The sequence below is a fragment of the Colossoma macropomum genome, unplaced genomic scaffold (genome assembly GCF_904425465.1).
Source record: "Colossoma macropomum unplaced genomic scaffold, Colossoma_macropomum, whole genome shotgun sequence".
Classification (NCBI taxonomy): Eukaryota; Metazoa; Chordata; class Actinopteri; order Characiformes; family Serrasalmidae; genus Colossoma; species Colossoma macropomum.
Window position 1 is genome coordinate 133,799 of NW_023494797.1, and position 19,951 is coordinate 153,749.

Genomic DNA, 19,951 nt, shown 5'->3' on the forward strand with positions numbered 1-19,951 from the left:
TAATACAATCTGAACATACAATACAGCTAGTTTCAAGTTTTTAGATGTACAAGAGACTGATGTACAAGTCAACATGACTACAACTTACATATTTTTTGTATATTCATAAAAATACCTTTCCAAAAGTAATCATTGATTTGCATAACTGAATCCCTTACCCATTTACTAGAAAGAATAGAGGCAGTTTTATCACTATATGACAGTACTTTATACAGTTTAGATAACGAGCCTTGATGTAGTATTCTAAAATGACCTAAATTGATTGTTTAAGGAAAATGGGGTTGATATTTTCAATACCTTGTTTTCCAGTGCATACCAAACATGATTAGACAAGATCCTCAAGATTATATCCATTGTTTATTTTCTGAAAATCCAAGAATGATCAATTAAATAATGAACATAGTGTTATACCCACCAATAAGAGATCTACAAGAACTAAAACACAATGGGCCTCATTCACTAACCGTTCCTAAGAAGAAATTTCTGATTAAAACCCACTTACACAGCTTTTAAGAAGATTCTGACGTTCACGAATGTTTTCCTAAAAAAGTTTGATAATTTAAATATAAAAGCTCCTTAAGTGTTACAGATATATGTGTACCTAAATATCTAATTGTTGTAATCCACTTAATAATAGGCAAGCACTCTCTTTATTAAAATTCTTGAGGGAAAGTATTTTAGATTTTGACCACTTTAGTGCATAATCAGATATGCCACCAAACTGTTCAATTAAATTAAATAGTTCTAAAAGTGATTTACTAGGATTTCGCCATAAAAAGAAGAATATCATCATAAGCTAATCTTACGTTTTTAGTTTGGTGTGGATAATTCCTCAACCATACAGCTTTGGTGAATTAATGCTGCAAGGGGCTCAATAAAGATAGCAAACAGTAATGGTGACAGGGATCAGCCCTGCTTAGTGCCCCGCCCATTAATTTTTTTCTGTAAAGCTGCTTTGTGACAATGCCCGTTGTAAAAAGCGCTGTATAAACTTTGACTTGATTTAACTTAACAAAACCTTTATCGAACCCAAAACTTTCTGAAGCTGAAAACAAGAAGGGCCACGATACCTTATTAAAGGCTGTTTCAGCATCTAAGGTGACCACAGCAGAAGGAATTTCTTGCTTATTTGCTAATGTAATTAAATTCTGAAGATGCCTAGTATATGGATGCATGTAATGACTGACTCCAGCCTGGTGGCAAGTGCTTTACTAATTATTTTGATGTCACATTTAACTAAAGAAATTTGTCTATAACTCGAACAAAATAAGGGATCTTTATTCAGCTTGAACAAGAGTGATATGAAAACAGTATCCATATGAGGTGGTGAAGTAGAAAACAACCTGTACCATATATTTTATTAACTTCAGAACATTGGAGTGTTGCTGCCAAGAGCTCTCTCTTTTTGCCCAGGGTCTGGACATTTATAAGTAACTCTAATATTGTCTATACTATTGCCCTAATAACTGTCTGTAATCTAATGTCTTCAAAAAGAATTAAAAGAATCAAAGAATATCAACAAAAATGAAAAAGGATAAAAAGGAATGAAAAAAAGACTTCAGCCGCTGAGTTCTTGTGGAAGGAAGGAAAAGACCTTCGCTTTATTGAGCATCAAATGGCAAGATGGTCCCTGGTCAACCACAGTGCGAATATCATCTCAAAACATCCCTTTTTATTCCCCTCTGGGGTGATGAGGTAATCTCCCCACCCCATTTACACAATTCCATGCCATTTTAGTCCCCATCATATCCGAACTTTACACCTTTTTTGGTAACCTTTAAAACCAAACGCGTATGATGTCTTTTAAAAACACTCTGGTCTGACTCTTACCAGATTGTTCTCTCCTTACAGGGCCCTCTTGCGCAACTCTCCATAGGGCCGTCTTACACAACCCTCCATATATGTATAAGAGTGTACCTCAGCTATAACTTAAACTGTCATCTGGTACAGCTCCCTTCTGTGCGCCCAGAAGCTCTTCCCCGTTAGAGAGTCTACTGCATACAGTCCATAGTCTGCTTCCCTATATTACCTTTTTAGGAGGGCTCCAAGCTCTCTAGTCAGCCAATGTTTTATTCAGTCTTTTCCATCAGGAGCTGAAAGACCCCAAAAACATGTATAAAATTCAACAGGATAACCGTTTATGCCTGGAGTCGTATTGTTTGTCATTCTTTCTAGTGACATAGTTTAGCTCCTCTGAAGTTAAAGGTACAAAGCAGCAGAGTGTTGACTACCTAATCTGGAAAGCTTAATCTCACGGAAAAAAACTTGACATTTCTGATGAAGAAGGGTGCTGAGAAGATGAGTATAACTCTTCTTAAAACTCTTTAAACACATTATCTATACCTTGTGGTATGTGCATAACATTACCTGAAGAGTCAAAAACGCTAACTATTGGTGATTTCTCAACTTTATTTTGCAACTGATCTGAAAGAAGTCTTTCTACTTGTAGCCTACTTTTCTCTCTGTATTCATAATTATGCTAAGTCTCAATAACAAAATACAATTCTTTTATCTGTTACTTGAAGTTCAGCTTTAACCTAAAACATTTTATTCTGATTCTCCAATGAGAAAGAGGTTGAAAGTAGTTGTCCTAAATGTTTCAGCTCTCTTTCTTATACTCTTTCCTTTCAAAGTTCTTGCTTTTACAATATAATATTACTATGCCTTCTATTTCCCAAAGCAAAACTGAGGAACATCCTGCATAGTCTTTTGTTCTAAAAATAAGCCCATTCTTTATGAAGATTGATAAAATCCTCATCCTGCAATAGAGAAGTATTAAAGCACCATCTGAATGGTGTGAACAGTATTCACCACATATTCAAAACTGACTTTGCTGTAGTGGACATAAAAAAAGAATATAGTCTCTCAGTGGGATTAAAAACATGCCACACTTTGCACAGACCAACTTCATCATCTACTACTACAACTATCATATGAGGGGGCTGAAGCTATTTATATTTAGGAGAAGTATATGAACAATCCAAAGAAGGATTCAGAACAGTATTAAAATCTTCTCCAACTATCAAAACAGAATCTGCATTTTTTTTAATTCTGTAAAAAGATTATTAAAAAATACCAGACAGTCTTTATTAAGGGCGTAGGCGTTCACAACGGTTATTCTTTTTATGTTGCAATACTGACTATCAGGGTCAGAATGCTAGACTTAAACAAAAAGGGACCATCTTAGTAATTAACCTCTTAAACTCTATGGAACCACCGGTGGTTCATTTCATATTTTATAAGCTACATTTAAAAATTGGGTGTCATATGAGAGCTGTAACTGTCTTCTTTACAGTCAAATAGATGAGTAATGTAAAGTTGTTGGATAGCTAATGATAATTTGGCCTTAAAATAAGCTATGTCTCATGACTACGAACTACAAAATATGAATTACAATTATGAATATTCATATCATACACAAAATTATACTTCAGCCAAGTGTACAAATCATATATCAAACGAAAGGGCTGATTCCCAGGACTATGTTTATATTCAGAATATTAATTCTGTAAGATGACCCAATTTTGAGTTATTGCAGAAAATATTTGCCTTTCATTACCACTGATTTTGAATTGAACAATATATTTTTTTATACTTTTACTTTCTTATTTCCTTCAATACACACCTTAGGCTTATAAACTTGACGTTATTAAATTCCTAAGATTCTTCTGAAACTAACGACCCCTCATTTGTCCACCTACGACCTTCCTATCATAAATAATCCACTTACGTATTCAAGTAGGTCATAACCTGTTAGAATGGGTCTCTTATTTTGAAACGTAATGAAAAAGGGAAGCGATGACGCAATGACGTCATGCCTTATTTGGTCATGAAGGAAGGGCCTTGAGCTTTCATTTGACACCGCCCATGAGACTCTAGCCCTCCCCCACGCTGCGGGAGGGGCTTGGGTAAAGGGACAAGTAAATAATGTTTTTACGCATAGACCGGATAAAGGCGATAAACGCGTTAGAAACGCCTGAAAAACCTATAATCCGTGTTTTCCGGTTTGGTTTTAGCGACGGCCTGTAGAAAGAAAGAATTTACTAAGGGTTTGCCAGTTAGGTTAGATAGAGTTAGTATTGACGTCAGTTCTCAGTACTGGAATGGAAGAAGTGTTATCAGTGCATCCCCAATAATTAAGTAACATTTAAATTTTCTCTTTGTAGCCACCAGAGCCACAATCCAAATGAGTGAGCGCATGGCCAGTGCAGGTGCTGATTGTGTATTGGTAGTGACACCATGCTTTTACCATGGCAGAATGGGTAGCAGGGCTCTCATTCATCACTATACACAGGTGAGTTACATGTAATGATGGGGTCTTCTCATTTTTATAAAATATTTTGTCTTCACGGTATGTTAGTTTAAACAAATTCAAAACAGTTTTCTGCTTTCAGAAACTTATGTGATGAACAGCCTTAAAACTGATGTTTTAAAATATCGTTTGGGTGTTATTTGAGCAATAACTAGCAATATTTTGTTTTATTCAATAAAATGTTGCAGAGTTCTTTCTTGCCATTATTTAAGTGGCACTTTATGGAATATGAAATTGTAAATAAGGCTGTTACATACTAAATGCAGTACACATTAACATCTGAAAATATACAATATTCTAAAAATATTTTTGCACCATGTACACCAGATGAGGCATTTTTTTCAGATTAAAAAAATTTGGCTGGAATTTATTTTAAATTACTCCTTTTGTTGTTCCAGTTGTATTTCTCTCTGCTATGGCATTAGTGAAGTTTTTCTGGTTACTTTTGCTGATGCCTAAATCCAGCAATGCTTAAAATCTGTTTTGTAGCCAAAATGCAGAATAATGAGGTAGACGAGCTAAACTAAAATGGTGCTCTTTTATTAGAGTAAATGTAAACAGCATGCAGACCATAGAAATCTCGCTACATGCCAGAACCTGAACGGCAAGTTCAGTGGGCAGTCTCTTCCATATGCAGTGCGTGGAGGGAGGGTGTCGCTGTATATAAACATGATATAATTATAAAAGTGTACAAAACAGAAAAATAAATTATTTATAATTTAAATAAATTTATTCATGATTCCTGCTCTTACTGCCACGTTCCTCCCTTAAACAAAGGACACATGCACACACATTATCTATGCCGCTTGTCCTCCTGGGTTGCGGGGGTGCTAGGATTGTATTACTGTGTGCTTTCGTGTCATTTTTTTAATAGTGGATTGCCGTTGCCAAAATAAATTAAAGCACTAAACAAACAAGTCTAATTTAAATGTAAATGCTTTTTAAGAGCTTTTTATATGAACACAGCAGCCAAAAAGGCATTAGCTTGGTGTGAGTGTACATTTTTTGTTTGACTGTAGATTTTCATTCTAGCAAAGATCAGTTGTTTGAGAATTGAGACCAGCTGATTTAACAAGCAGAATCAGATCTGCTTCAGCTTGGTTGGTATGAACACTTGCTGCAACACCTTCCCTTTGCAAGTATGATATGTTTAAATTTAATTTAGATTCCTGTGTAAAAATGGAAAAATTTGTTTCATGTGTTAATTCCCTCCAAACAGGTGGCAGATTCCAGTCCTGTTCCTGTCATACTTTACAATGTACCAGCCAACACCTTTGTAGACCTGCCAGTGGATGCAGTCATCCAGTTATCCCAGCATCCAAATATAGTTGGCATCAAAGATAGTGGTGGAGATGTGAGATATGCTTTCATTTATTTCTTTACTCATATATTAAAGGTGAAATGTTTTTTCCACTTACTTCTTTTTTTTAATTAATCATGTTATTTATTATTATATACAGCATGCATATATTAAGTATCTATGCAGTTACATGGACATAAATCTTTTGTTTCACACCCGTTTTACCCTTTAATTCCTCCTTTTTTTTAGAACTACTATTCTTAGACTTTTTATGTAGGATAATTTATGATGCAGGATGTGTACAGTGTGTAGCATTTAATATCAGATAGAACTGGTTACTTATACTGCTTAATTTTGTAGGATACAGTCAGAGATATAGGTTTCTTCATTTCTCTTTTCACACTTGGTTAACTAATAGATCACAAGAATAGGTCTGATCGTGCACAAAACCAGGTCACAAGATTTCCAAGTGTTGGCAGGATCAGCTGGGTTCCTAATGGCTGCATACTCAGTAGGTGAGAGTCAATTCCGAGTCTCTTTCTTTCATGATTACCCAGGTAAACAATATCGATATGCAAAGTGGTATACACTCTAAACATTTTATGGACTACTTATGTGAAATAACCATTTTTATAAAACAAATTTTACAACAGTTTTGTATGACAAGTGGAATGGCATGACCTGTGCACCTGACTGATGCTAGTGGTCTTTTTTGTAGACCTGATGACGTGGTGTAGTTTGTGGATGTCATGTTTGGTTGCAGAGCTGCACCAGACTGTGATGGAGATGGTGATGACAGATTCTATAATGGCTCAATAGAATGGAATCAGCAGCTCTTCCGGCAGGTTGAACTTCTTCAGCTGGTGTGGGAAGTACATGCTCTTCTGGGCTCTTTGTGATGGAGTGGATGTTTATGTCATTCAGGTCCTGTGTGACTGTGTTTTTTTAATGTTCTGTCTCTGGAAGAGTCAGCGCACATCTTTCTCATGGATCTTCAGTCGAGGCTGGGTGGCTGGCTGTCTGGCAGACAGATTCGGGGGAAAGATGCTGATATTTGTGTTGTGGTTTAAAAAAGGGTGCGAACTGGAAGCTAGAGAGTTTTGTGGTGCTATGCTTTTCAAACCTGTAGTAGTATATTTTCCTCTCAGCCAACTAACAATCACTCATTGTCTTGGGGAAATGGCTATTGGTAGTTACCCACAGTTGATGGGTCATTCGCTGATGAGAGCAGCACTTTTTTGGCTGTTTTTACCTCTTAATTTAGTGTTTTCTTTGCCTAGCTCCACTTCTGTATAGCACATCCTTGGATCGATGAAGCTGGGTTTGGCGTTGATCTAAGGCCAGTTTTTGTGTTTATTTCAAGCCCTGGAGGTGGTCAAACTAGTCCAGAAGGCCGGTGAGCAGTGGGCACCTGATCAGGGCAGATGAAGCAACAGCATCAGACCACACAGGATGGCCAGTTATTCAGCTTGGCAAAGAAACACACAGGCAGTTACTTCTGTTAAGAGTGACTCATTGCTGTACACAGTGTTGGCAGAGTGCAGCAGAGACTCTGGTAGGTCGAGCTATTACAGCCTAACTAAAAGAGAGAGCCAGAAGGTAGCAGACATGAGGGCTCCCTGAATGACTGACATCCAGTCTTTTATGTCTTTTACACAGTCCTCAGTTTAATCTGGTTTGGTTGGTATATATAATTGTGTGTCATCAGCTTAGCAGTGAAAATTGATGTCATGTTTACTGATAATCGTAGCTAGTGGTAGCATATATAATGTAAATAGAAGAGGTAATAAAACAGAGCCTTGCGGAAAACACGATACTGTACTTTTGTAAGAACAGATGATTTGCCATTTATATTTGCAAACTGATAGCGATCAGGCAGGTAAGACTTGAACCAGAAAAGATCTATTCCTGTTACTCCTGTGAGGTTTTCTAGCCTATCTGGTAAGATACAGTGGTCTATTCTATCAAATGCTGCACTAAGATCAAGCAGAACCAGCAAAGATACATTTCCTTGGTCACAGGATAATAAGAGATTGTTTACAATTTTCACTAGTGCTGTCTCTGTACTATGATGGGATCTAAAGCCAGACTGGAATTTTTCATGTATATATATGTAGTTGTTCCCACCTTTGTAGTTATAACAGCTTCCACTTTTCTGGGAAGGCTTTCTACGAGATTCTGGTGTGTGTCTGTGGGAATGTTGGCCCATTCATCCAGAAGAGCGTTTGTGAGGCTCACAGTCTCTCTTCTAGCGTTTGTGAGGCTCACAGTCTCTCTTCTAGTTCGTGTTCAGTGGGGTTGAGAGCAGGGCTGTGTGTGGGCCAGTAAAGTTCTTCCACACCAAACTCACCCAACCATACCTTTGTGGACCTTGCTTTGTGCACAGTCATGCTGGAACAGAAAAGGGCCTTCCCTCAAACTGTTCCCACGAGGTTGGAAGCATACAATTGTCCAAAATGTCTTGGTATGCCAAAGCATTAGGTTTTTGTTTTTTTTTTGTTTTTTTTTACAGTTGGCACAGTGTAGTCAGGCAGGGAACATTCTTCTGGCATTCGCCAAACCCAGGCAAATCCATCAGACTGCCAGATAAAGAAGCATGATTCATCACTCCACAGAATATGTTTCCACTGCTATGAAGTCTTGTGGCTTTACACCACTCCACCCAATGCTTGGCATTTGGCATACAGCTACTCAGCCACGGAAACCTATGCCATGAAGCTCCCGGTGCGCAGTTTTTGTGCTGATGTTAATGCCAGAAGAAGTTTGGAACTGCAAGCATCAGCAGAGTGTTGGAATGTACTTCAGCACTTTGTGAACCCAGTCTTTATGTGGCCTGTCACTTCATGTCTGAGTTGCTGTGGTTCACAAATGCTTCCATTTTTCAATAAAACCACTCAGTTAATTGTGGAACATATAGGAGGGAAGAAATTTTGCAAACTGACTTGTTGCAACAGTGGCATCCTATAACAGTAACACCCTGGAATTCACTTAGCTCTTTAAAACTACCCATTCTTTTACAAATGTTTGTGAAAGAGGTGCTTAAGAGGTGTGTCCCAGCACTTTTGTCCATATAGTGTAGCTGTATCTCATTTGTTTTAAGATTGTAAGGATTGAATAAATAAAGTGGCAGAAGGGTGTGCAAAAGTAGAGTGGTCAAATTATATACTGATAGATTTGATATTACCCTTAGTCTTAGAGGTCTCTGTGTATGTTCCTGTTAAATACATGTTTCCTGCTTTTTCTGAGACTGAACAGTTAATCATATGTACTTAATGGCCTTTTTCAAATGGAAGTGAAATAAAGGCAAAGGTGGCTCTGACTTTTGCACAGTATTGTATAGGGGTGGGAATCTCTAGGCACCTCATTATTCGATTCGATTACGATTCAGAGGGCTGCGATGCGATTATAAAACGATTATCGATGCATCTCGATGCATCTTTTTTTTCTATATGGCATTTATATTTTCTCACTATGTGAGTTCAGGTTTCAAGTTTATTTGTCATTTGCACAACATGTCAGGACATTTATGTATTGAAATGCTTGTGTTGAGGCACAGGTAATCACTCTACAGAAAGTAAATAAGTAAAAATAAAAATACAAGAAAAAACAACTGAAATATATTAAATATACACAAAATATACACAGAATATAGAGACAATATACATTTTAAAGTGACTAAGTAACTTGGTGTTATTGTTATTTAAAATGACTTGGTACTTTTAAAGAAAAGTATTTGTAATGATCCATAATGAATTTACTTCCAATATCTTTTTTAATAAAACAAATGGAAGTGATGTGGCAAGTGAACTAGAAGGCTCTCATTCAGTGCTCTTGTTTAGAGCACGAGAAGCTGCTGCTACTCATCTGCGATAAAATGCGCAGTTATGGTGAAATAAGATCCAGTGGTAATGGATGTCCACGCAGCACATGTTACAGCTATTCTACCTGTTTTCTTTAGTGATTTTATAACTTCGGTTTTGGTCTCGTTGTAGAGACGGGGGGGGTCACTGTGTCAGTAAAGTATTTTTGAGATGGGACATGTGCAACATAGCGCAAAAGCCCTGTTTCGCAACGACTGAGAACCGGCGTGCAGACTGCAGGTCACATAGCAGCGATGCGTTATTCGCATTTATAAGCACCGCAGTTGGTTTCCTGGTACGTTAAATCTGCAACGAGGGACTGTCACACACTAAAAAGTGCCGAAGATGAAGTCGCTTCTCTTTCGAATTCTCCCGTTCCAACTTAAATGGTGCCGCATTTACATTCGGAGCCTCAGTTAGAATTTAAGGTGGAACGGGTAAATTCGAACAAGAAGCTGGAGAATAAGAAGCAACTTCAGCCTCATAAAACAGTCGAACGTTGAGAGACATTTAACTGACCTACTTCTGAGGAAAAGTTTTCTGGCGGAGATGGGAGGAAAGCGACTATAGCTGAGCTAAAGCTTAAAGCAGAGCGAAGTTAATCTGCCTTTTCGTTTGTATTGTTTAGTCTATACTAGGACATCATCACGTACTGAGACATACTGGACATTAAATGTTGTGGCTCCCAAGGTGGCTTGATTTTTGTTGAAAGGACAAAATGTCTCTTCTTAACATTTGTGTTGTGACTCCTGACCTAACCTGGCTTAATGCAGAGGGAGCCGGTCGGATTTCTCGCTCATCCACTTGTGTTTTTGTTATGTGCCGCCACAGACTGTCCAGGCGCTGCACTTCCGCACTTCCAAGTTCCGCCTTTTGCATTCCGTCAACATTCCGTTATAAATTAAATATTTAGAAAATCGATTTTTGACATTTGTGAATCGATTCAGAATTGTTCACATCCGCATCGCGATGCATCTAAGAATCGATTTTTTCCCGCACCCCTAGTATTGTATGTGTGATTTTGTAATTGCATGCATTTTACCTGAGTTTTTTCATTTATTTAAATCTGAAGAATGTTTGTGATTACTGCATTGATGAATAATTATAGACTAATTTTCACTCTTCTTGGCTGTGTTTGTTGAAGGTGCTGCTGGTGGTGTTTGTGCCTTAGCAAATGTCTTGGGTCAGCAAGTGTGTGAGCTAGCACACCTGTGTACATCAGGGGAGTGGGACAAAGCCAAGGATCTTCAATACCGTCTCATTGAACCAAACACAGCGGTGAGTCTCATATTACCATGGTAACACTGCATTTATATTGACTCACAGGTCAATAAATGCTATGGTAACACTGAATTTTAACTGGACTTTAATAGTGTTGATAATGATAACATAACGGTCCATGTGTCTAAAATTCTGACCCTATCAGTGCCATCCAGGCTGACAGTGACTAATAATGTCCCATTTGCTTAAATGCCTGTGTTTATACTATTTTTAATCCATTATGTGCTTCATTTCTGCACCCTGTTCATTTCCCTCTTAATTTTTAATCTATAAACAAATGAGATTAATTAAACCTAGAATAGTGCATTTCCTGAAGAAAATGCAGAGTTATTGTGCAGCTTAAACTTCTTGCTTGCTGTGGCATGAATTTTGGTTGCTAAGTTAAAGCTAAGAGGTTGCCATGGTGTGTGGGGTGTTTACTAAGTAGTTTTTTGGAGATTGCCATGTGGTTGCTAGATGTTGTTTAAAATGAATGAGAGTCTATGGTAGGAGCAAGGGATGAAAACAGTGAGACATAGAGCAGGGTGGGTTAGTATAGCTATGGATTAAAGCTTGGGGACCTGCCCAGAGTGAGGACATGGAGTTTGCTGGCTGTTGGGCAAAGGAAATAGGCTTGCATGAGGGGAATTAATGTGAGTTTATGGGAGGAACAAATGATGAAAAAATGACACATAGAGGAGTAAGAGTTTGGGGTCCTGCCCCAGGTGAGTACATGCAGTTAGCTGGCTGTCAGTCATAGGATATAATAGGGCTTTTGTTGTGGCATAAATGAGTGGGAGTCAGGGGTAAAAAATGACAAACAGATGAATGCCAGTCAGAACAACATTGAATTCATGCTCGGGGGCTTGCCCTGAGATGATGAATGCGAAATAGTGTCTTTCGGTTGAGCAGATGAAAGGAAAAAAAATGTGGAAAAAAAACGTAATTTCATGAAAATTGTACAAAAAACGTATGTCAGATCAAAAATCTGTATACAAGCACACCACTCCCAATAAGACCAAACATTCCAGATTTGGATCAGTGTCCGGGTGTCTAAACCTGCAAGACAAATTAACAGATAAAAATATGACAGAAAAATAAGAAAGAAAAAAAAAAGAATATTAATAATATAAATCGGAAAACAATAGTGTTGCACATTGCTTTGCAATCACTAATAAAATGACTATACTATTAAGCTGTATGTGGATGCATTTCTTCATTTTGTGGTCAAAAGTTTCATTAACTTGATTTTTTTAGTAATCTATAGTATTAAAAAGTTTGGCAGAGTTTGAAAATTGAATATTCTCTTTTCTGCTTAGCTCTGCTATCTTTCATTTCCTTTCTTTATTTTTACAGTGTCTGAGTTTGTTATGTACAGACAAGCTAGGAGCACTACAAAGCTAAAAGTGGATATGTAGGGTTGAAGAACGAAGTGCATAGAACCCTGTTGTATTTGCTATGATTTTTAGGGTTCAAGTACATAGTGTGTAGAATGTCAGAGCGAGCATGTCAGAGCGAGCATGTCAGAGCGAGCAACAGAGCGAGTGATCGAGAGCAGCCTAGCTTATCGTAAGCTAAATTGTTTTGTTTTATTTTTAATACTGGTGGTTTTCCACCATGCCCACATTCACCTCTCCGCACAGTTGTTAAAGCTGTGCCTGTCTTTCCCAGAAGATAGCAGAGCTGGAGGGCTGAATCACACTTCTGCACCACACTTGCTGGACCCTGCCGCTGGATGCTGACATGCGGCATTTGTGTCAGACCCTGCCTCTTGGCAGATACCTCAACAGAGACTCGGCAATCACCTACTCATTCTCAGGTTCCAGGGAAATTACATTACGCAGCAGCTTCCTAGCTTCCTCAGTAAGCATTCAAATGTTCACAATATGATTATTCACATAGGCTGTAACAACATCAAGGACGAAAAAACTAAACTCTTGAAGAAAGACACACTCAAAAACTGCGGCAAAAGGATTTTTATCTCTGGCCCAATCCCCTCCCTGGGAAGAGGCATGGGATATTTTAGCCGCTTATTAAACCTCTACTTTGCTTCTACAGGACCTGGATGACTTATCGTAATTAAGGGAACCATGAATTCTGCTCTCTATCAGAGAACCCTGAAGGAGAATATCCAGCCGTCAATTTGTGACCTAAAGCTCAGGACAATGCAGCAGGACAATGATCAGAAGCACACAAGTCCACCTTTGAATTGCTCAAAAGAAAAAAACAAATTAAGGTTTTGGAGTGGCAGAGTCAAAGTCTTGACTTGACTTCTATTCAGATGAGATGGCAAGACCTTAAACGGGCAGTTCATGCTCGAACACCCCCCCAGTGTAGCCAAACTAAAACAATTCTGCAAAGAAGAGTGAGCCAAAATGCCTCTTCACATGGGTGATATAGGTTTTCAATAAAGCCATTTCTTCAATAAATGAAATGATCGTTTTAAAGCTGCATTTTGTGTTTACTCTTGTTGTCTGTATCTTACATTAAAGTTAGTTGGATGATCTGAAACATTTGAATGTGACAAATTAGCAAAAATAGAAGAAATCAGGTGAGGGGCAAATACTTTTTCACAGCACTGTATTCCCTTCAAACAAATGGTCAGTTGTTTTCAGCCCACTCTCAGCCCATCTTTTATAGACATTGTCCCTTGACGAAGAAAATTCTACATTTCCTACTGTGGGTATTGCTCTTTTTGCCTGCTTTTGGATTGATGTTCAAACCCTTAATGTGTTTGTTTTGATCCATGTATTATTTATTTTAATTTTTTCAGGGATTGTTTATTTAAGAAATGGAAGAGTAGATAGTGGTATTCCTTGCATGGAATTTTGTTCAATAGAAACCTATCTAGTCTGTAGATCAATGGCCACCCAGTCCACTACTGCGCAGAGCTGAGCCACATTTTTAAGTTTTAACTTTGGTAAACCCAGGCCGCCTTTCTCTTTTGTTACCATCTGTGTTTTTAACTGGCTTCTTGGTGTCTTATTTTGCCAGATAAATTGTGCTATTTGTTTTTAGAATAACCTGAGTATGAACTGTGGTACAGGCACAGGTAAGGACTGAAATAAAAAAAAAAAATAATCTTGGAAGAATATTTATTCTCACTGACTCTAACCCACCAAAAAATTACCATGGCAGCATATCCCACCTGTTTAGATTTTCTTTTTCTTTTTACATTTTTTAAATATTTTTCATAGTTTGAAGATAGTAATTATGTTGTTTTATGTGTAAGAACACATCTTTTAAAAGAGATCAGATCATTTAATTGTGGCTTTAGATTTGTTTGACTTTATATTACACTGCACTGTATGCATTATGTAAGAGGGCAGGGACAGAGGTGATGGAATTTTCTATGGATAATAATATGTCCAAATAGTGCTAATTTGTGCTGATAATAATATGTCCGACCAAGTGCCTTCTCAGTATCTAGGCTGGAGTATTTCTCCTACCTGTTATTGATTGTAAGTTCAGGGCTCTTCTAACATTTTCTGCTCCCTGTCGGTTATTAATAAAACCTGTCTGGTATAGTTTTACCAATTTACTGATATGTTTTTGTATTGTATTGGCACATCTTCCTTTTTATTTAATCTTCTATAGTAAATAGCAAATGCCTCTGTCATATTTTTTGGTTAACATCTGATCCTTATCTGGACATTTTACCTTGTGAATTACTCTATTTTTATGTGTTATTCTATTAGATTGGGCTTTACATAGCTGGAAAGCAAACAGACGGCTTGCTCTGTTGACCATTTCATAATATTTCCTATTAATTAATCATAGTGCCCCCTCTGTTGTATAGATTAACGAGTTATCCAGTTTTTGCCTAGTTTCTTTTAACAGACCTAGTACTTCTTGAATTTCTGGTTGTTGGTTCTTTCTCTCTAATTTCTTAATTTCCCTCTCCAATTCTATCAACATTTGCTTTTATAATCTTGATTCAATTCTACCAACCTTTGCTGTTTAATCTTGAAGAAACAGCATTACTTTTATCCCTCATCACTGCACCTGGTATAGTAATTGGTTCTATGTTACACTCCCTGGTCCTATATACGTCTGTCCCTGATATTCAAAACATATCTTTTAAAAATTACCATGAACCTGCAACATGAAAGTGAAGTCTTTTTCTCTTGGGTGTAGATGGCACCATACCTAATTCGCCTATCATTGCTGGAAGCATGCTGGATGTTTCGGACATAGGCTCTGTTTATGCTGGGAGCCTGTTCATAGTCTATCTCAGAATACAATTGAAGTTTCCACCTATCACGATAATTTCCTCTGCTAGTAAGGATGCTAGGTTCTTGAAGAAATCCTTACAGTCTTTATTTGGCACATTTAGATGATTATTGCCAAATTATTGCCATTTTAGCACCTTCAGTAGTTCCTAGTACCATTACATATTCATCCTCTTTATCATTGTTTTTTCATGGTTGAAGTAGATTGATTTATTGAACAATATGGTGACTCCCTTTTCTATCCATTTTTACAAGAGCACTGTATACCTGATCCACCTATTCTCAATTTATTTTTAAATGCTTTTTTTTTCTGACAAATGCTTTTTCTGGATCATTGCTATGGAGCCATGCAATTTTTCTCCTATTAATTGGACTGCTTATACCCTTTACATTATAGCTAATACAATTTAAACACCATGTATTATTGTATTAGACTTGTTGGTATACTCCCATCTTCCTTTTCCTTCAAGTTTATCTAAGGTGAAGTAAAGCAAACTCTGGGGAGTAGTCATAGTCAAAATATATCAGTTTTACTTTGTAGATAACTTGTTTTTAGCTACATGATTGTGTGAAGATTGCGTCTTTTACTGAATAGTCCACAAACTTAACAACTGTGGACCTAGGAGTGGTGGTGGGAAGTGGTTGGTTTGGTTAGAGATCGGTGGGCTTTTTCTATTTGCAGATTCACTTGGGGCATCAGTTGAAAGACTGATTGAATCAGCTTTTTCACCTTCACAGCTTTTCCTTCACACCCTTCAGGAACTCAGTAGATTCTCAGATTGTTGTGTTTTGACCTGTTCTGCAGGTCTTCTCATCTGGCCATCAGGTCTATTTACTGGCGTAGCAAGTTACGAATTGCTCTCTCATATCTCCTCCTGTTCTCCTCTGCGGTGCTGATACAGCCCTGTGCCTCTGTGTTTCTTTTCTCAAGTTTTTTTCATTTTGCCTTTTAATTCTTGCGTTGATGATTCCACCTTTGTCAGCAATAATTTAGTCTGGTTGTGTCCTTCTCGATTCTCTGCCTTTAGTTTCTACAGTTCAGCTAATATTTTGGATTCTGGGTCACTTGTGCTAGCACTACAGATCCCTTGTCAAATTTTCAGATATTTCTGAAAGTCTCACTGAACTTCAGACACAACCATGAGATTCTCCATGACAGGGGTCTGTTTTATGATTACTTCATGGTTTTCTTGTTGCATGATGATTGCACAGCTTTCTGCAGGTTGTTTAAATCATGTATTTAGACATTTTTAAAGATGCCCCTCATAGAAGAGATGCATTCATGTCATTAACCTTACCAAATATATTTCATGAATGTTCATTTAAGAATATTGGATGCATAAAGAAAAAATGAGCACAATATCATTGACGCATATATGCAAATATTTAAAAAGCCCGGGTCAAATTATGTTTTGTTGATATTCTAAGTGAAAAATAGAATATAACACTAACTTAAATACGCCATGTTTCTGCTAATTTTAGTGCACAATTTCTATTTATTTATTGAGCGTAACATACTGGAAAAGATAAAACATAACACATTATAATTTGCCATAACTTTTGCATGGGTCACAAGGTTATGTTTTGTTTTTTCTCCCCAATATGTTAAATTCAGCAATAATCAGTAATTGGAAATTTAAATGTACAGATGTGAGTTCTCTGTAGAGAATGTATACTTATTTTCACCTAAAAAACAGCAAAATATGTAAGTTGACATACACTTTTTTTCTCCTCAAAAAAAAGGACACAGGCCTCTGAGACATTTTCACCACAAGTGCTACCACTGTACCACGCCCCAGTATAAGTAACTCTGAAGGTTTCTGAACTACTGTCGTCCTCAGAGCATTTGATCAGGATTTTTTTGCTTCTAGGTGACACGGAAGTTTGGTGTTCCTGGTCTGAAGCAAGCAATGGAGTGGTTTGGGTACCATGGTGGTAAATGTCGCGGTCCACTGCAAACTTTGTCACAAGTGGAGTTAGAGGAGCTTCGTGCAGACTTCTCCTCAAATGGTTGGCTGTAGAAATAATCTTTTTACTCCATCCCTCAAAGTCCCCCAGCCAGTTCACCTGAGCCACGTTGTCAAGAGTTCTGTGGCTTTTGATTACCTAATTCAAGTGAGCTTTGAGCTAGAATAGAACAAGTTGTGGGCCTCTCATGACTGGATTGTGAGCCTCTTGCCTAGATGTTATGTTATACAATGTAATGTATGTAGGGGGAAAGTCCCCAGTAAGTCCACATACCCTGTGAGCCCAGGTGTACTTTTACCGTGAAATATTTTTAAAAATTGGAGTGGCAAAAAAAAATACTGGGCATCTCAACCAATAAACAGCATCTGTTTCTGTTACTGTGAATTTTGAGCCAATATAATTATTTTAGTTTAGTTAGGTGTTTGTATGAATGTGGAGGAACTTTCTTCAACACATGGCAAAGTCACAGTGAAAATTTGCTCTAAAAAGTGTTCTTAGAAAGAAAGTGTTCAAAATTATGTAAGACTAACAAGACATGTGGTAATAAGTAAGGTAACTTAGTTACCTACAGTATTTGACAGTGTTGACAAGGTTTAAATATAATGACTTAAATATCTCCAAAATGACAACTTTTCAGTAGTCAGATGGTTGAGGGAGTAAACCTTGCTTGATTGCATAAAATGTTTAAATGTAATTTTTATTGACGTGGGTTCCCAGTTTAAAACGTTATGAATTCTTCTTCTTAATAACATGTTTCTGTTGTTAATAAACATGCATATTATTAATCATTTTTCTGAAATAAAACACCAACTGAACCTATGGGAGACTATACCAGAAACTCAGCAGTCAAAAGTCTTTATAAATATATAACATATAAATAATTATGTTTGTGTTGAGTATGAGTGGAAGAACAAAGGAAAGGTTATTTAAGAAAAGGTACATGGATGGAAAAAATGAGAACTGAAAAGGAAGGAATTAGGAGTTTTAGAAGCCATAGATTTTTCTGTCAAGACAAAAATATCTGTAATCATGCAAAATTATAGCAAATGGCTTTCATAAGCAAGCTAAATGGATTGGAAATATTACTAACTGGAAACAAAAAAGATTGTTCTGGAATATCAGTCCCATATGTTTAATTATTGTACAGCGACTTTGTTAATAAAAAATAATGTTAAATAATATTAAATAAAAAAAAAAAATCAGATTGGGTTAATGACTAATAAAATGTATGTATTTATGTGGTTGATGGTTGATACAATGTATGATAAAATGGTTGGTTTTAGAAATCTTGTAGGAAAATAAATAGGGTACAAACAATCTTTTATGCAAATAATTATCAGAAAAGCTAAAAGATACTTCATGGTTAATAGCGGTTAGAAGATTGCCAGTAAAGGCTGTGGTAAGGAGGAGTTGTTTTGCTTTGGCATGTGCCCCATTCCAAATTGCCAAGAGGAAGACAGTTTAGAGCACTTATTTTTAGACTGTTATTGTTCTTACAGAGAATTGTGTTACAAGATATGGGACTTGGAATAGAAATAAATATGACTAAACCAAGCATGATTTTTTTGTTGTTGGTTATTTGTGTTGTAAAGTCAAAACTTTGGAAAACAAGAAGTAGAATGACTACTGATTGACAGTTTGTTCCAAGTGAATACTTTAAATACAAATCAATATATTGTTTAAGGATACAGACTCTTTTAATCTGTATATCTAATTAGTCTAAAAGAATTTGATGTAAATATTTATGGTTTTCTGTGCTCTGCTTTTCGTATTTTTATGAAATCTAAATAAAGTATATCAAAAATAAAGGTTACATTTAAGGCTAATTTAAGCCCATTCCAGACTTTTCATCATTTTTTAATTTCATTATTTACTTAATGGGATTTAGGTGAGTTTATTAAGGGAACAACACAGGACCAGTACACTGGTTGTAGAAAAAATGCTCATGTAGTCATAATTGTTTAAGATACTAACAAATGTGTTGTCAAACATGTTGATTAATTGATTCATTTCTGGCAGCTCAATAGCATCTAGCCATTATAAATAAGTCTGGAATGTTTTTGTGTAATTCAGTGAATGAATATTAGTATGTATATGAGTGAATGAGTTCTGATGTTTGTATCTGTTTGAGGTTGCATGTATTAAGTGTGTTGTGCAGCTCATCATATTATCTGATGAATTCTTTCAAAAACCTTGACATTTGGAAAATGTAGAAAAAATTCTTAAAATATCACATTTTCCACTAAGGTAGTGTTGGAAGATGTGTTTGGGTATTCTAAAATTACCTCTTCACTTAAAGTCTTCTGGTCAAGAATTAAGTATTCTGTAGCCACACTGATCTGAATTCCTCCTTCCTCTTTCTCCTGAAGCTAATTTCATTAGTAAAACACCCACAAAATTGTCTTTTCTTAAAACTGGGGGTAAACCAGCAACTAATACTTCAAATGAAACTAGTGGAACAAAGAGCACTGTGTATGTCACTCATTGAATGCCAGCTCAAAACAGACTATAGAATATTTAAATATTTATCCATGGCAACAAGCCCTATATTGAGATTATATAAATCATGGTAACCATGACAACACAGTAGGAAAGCCAAAGTTCAGTCTAAACGCACTTAAAAGTGAGATGGTGATGGCAGAAAGGATGATAAAGTCCTAGACTTTAAAAGTGGTGTAAAATATTGTTACATCAATGAAATGACTCAACTACAGCCTTCCCCTCCTAAAATCTTGCCTATAGAAATACAGTGAAACTTCCCATAAAACGCTTTAATTATTATTGACACAAACACATTTTCAAATAATACACAAGGTGTATCTTAAAATGTGGGTAATTTGCAACAAGTATGTGTTAAAATTATTATTATTATTATTATTATTATTATTATTATTATGGACTATAGCTACAGCACTACTACGAATGCGTATTGTGCTCTCACATGCATGGCTCTTGTCATGTCACAATCTTGTTCACTTCATCCCAACATACAGGCAAAAACTTAAAACCAACAAGCCTG

General features: G+C 36.7%; 1 protein-coding gene across 7 annotated transcripts in view; it reads left to right on the top strand.

Moving 5' to 3' along the window:
* The window catches only part of hoga1 (4-hydroxy-2-oxoglutarate aldolase 1), a 40,372-nt gene extending 21,885 nt beyond the window's left edge, over window positions 1-18,487 (top strand). For 4 of the 7 annotated variants that reach the window (XM_036583911.1, XM_036583913.1, XM_036583914.1 and 1 more), the window contains 5 exons: window positions 4,167-4,294; window positions 5,532-5,666; window positions 6,031-6,127; window positions 10,617-10,750; window positions 16,836-18,487. In XM_036583911.1, coding sequence (XP_036439804.1) covers window positions 4,167-4,294; window positions 5,532-5,666; window positions 6,031-6,127; window positions 10,617-10,750; window positions 16,836-16,985 — 644 coding nt within the window. In that variant the 3' untranslated portion in view covers window positions 16,986-18,487. Of the gene's footprint in view, window positions 1-4,166; window positions 4,295-5,531; window positions 5,667-6,030; window positions 6,128-6,330; window positions 8,979-10,616; window positions 10,751-12,406; window positions 14,270-16,835 lie in introns of those variants that run through there. The other 3 variants (XR_005008005.1, XM_036583915.1, XM_036583917.1) reach the window with 3 other exon arrangements.
* Window positions 18,488-19,951: the final 1,464 nt, after the last annotated feature.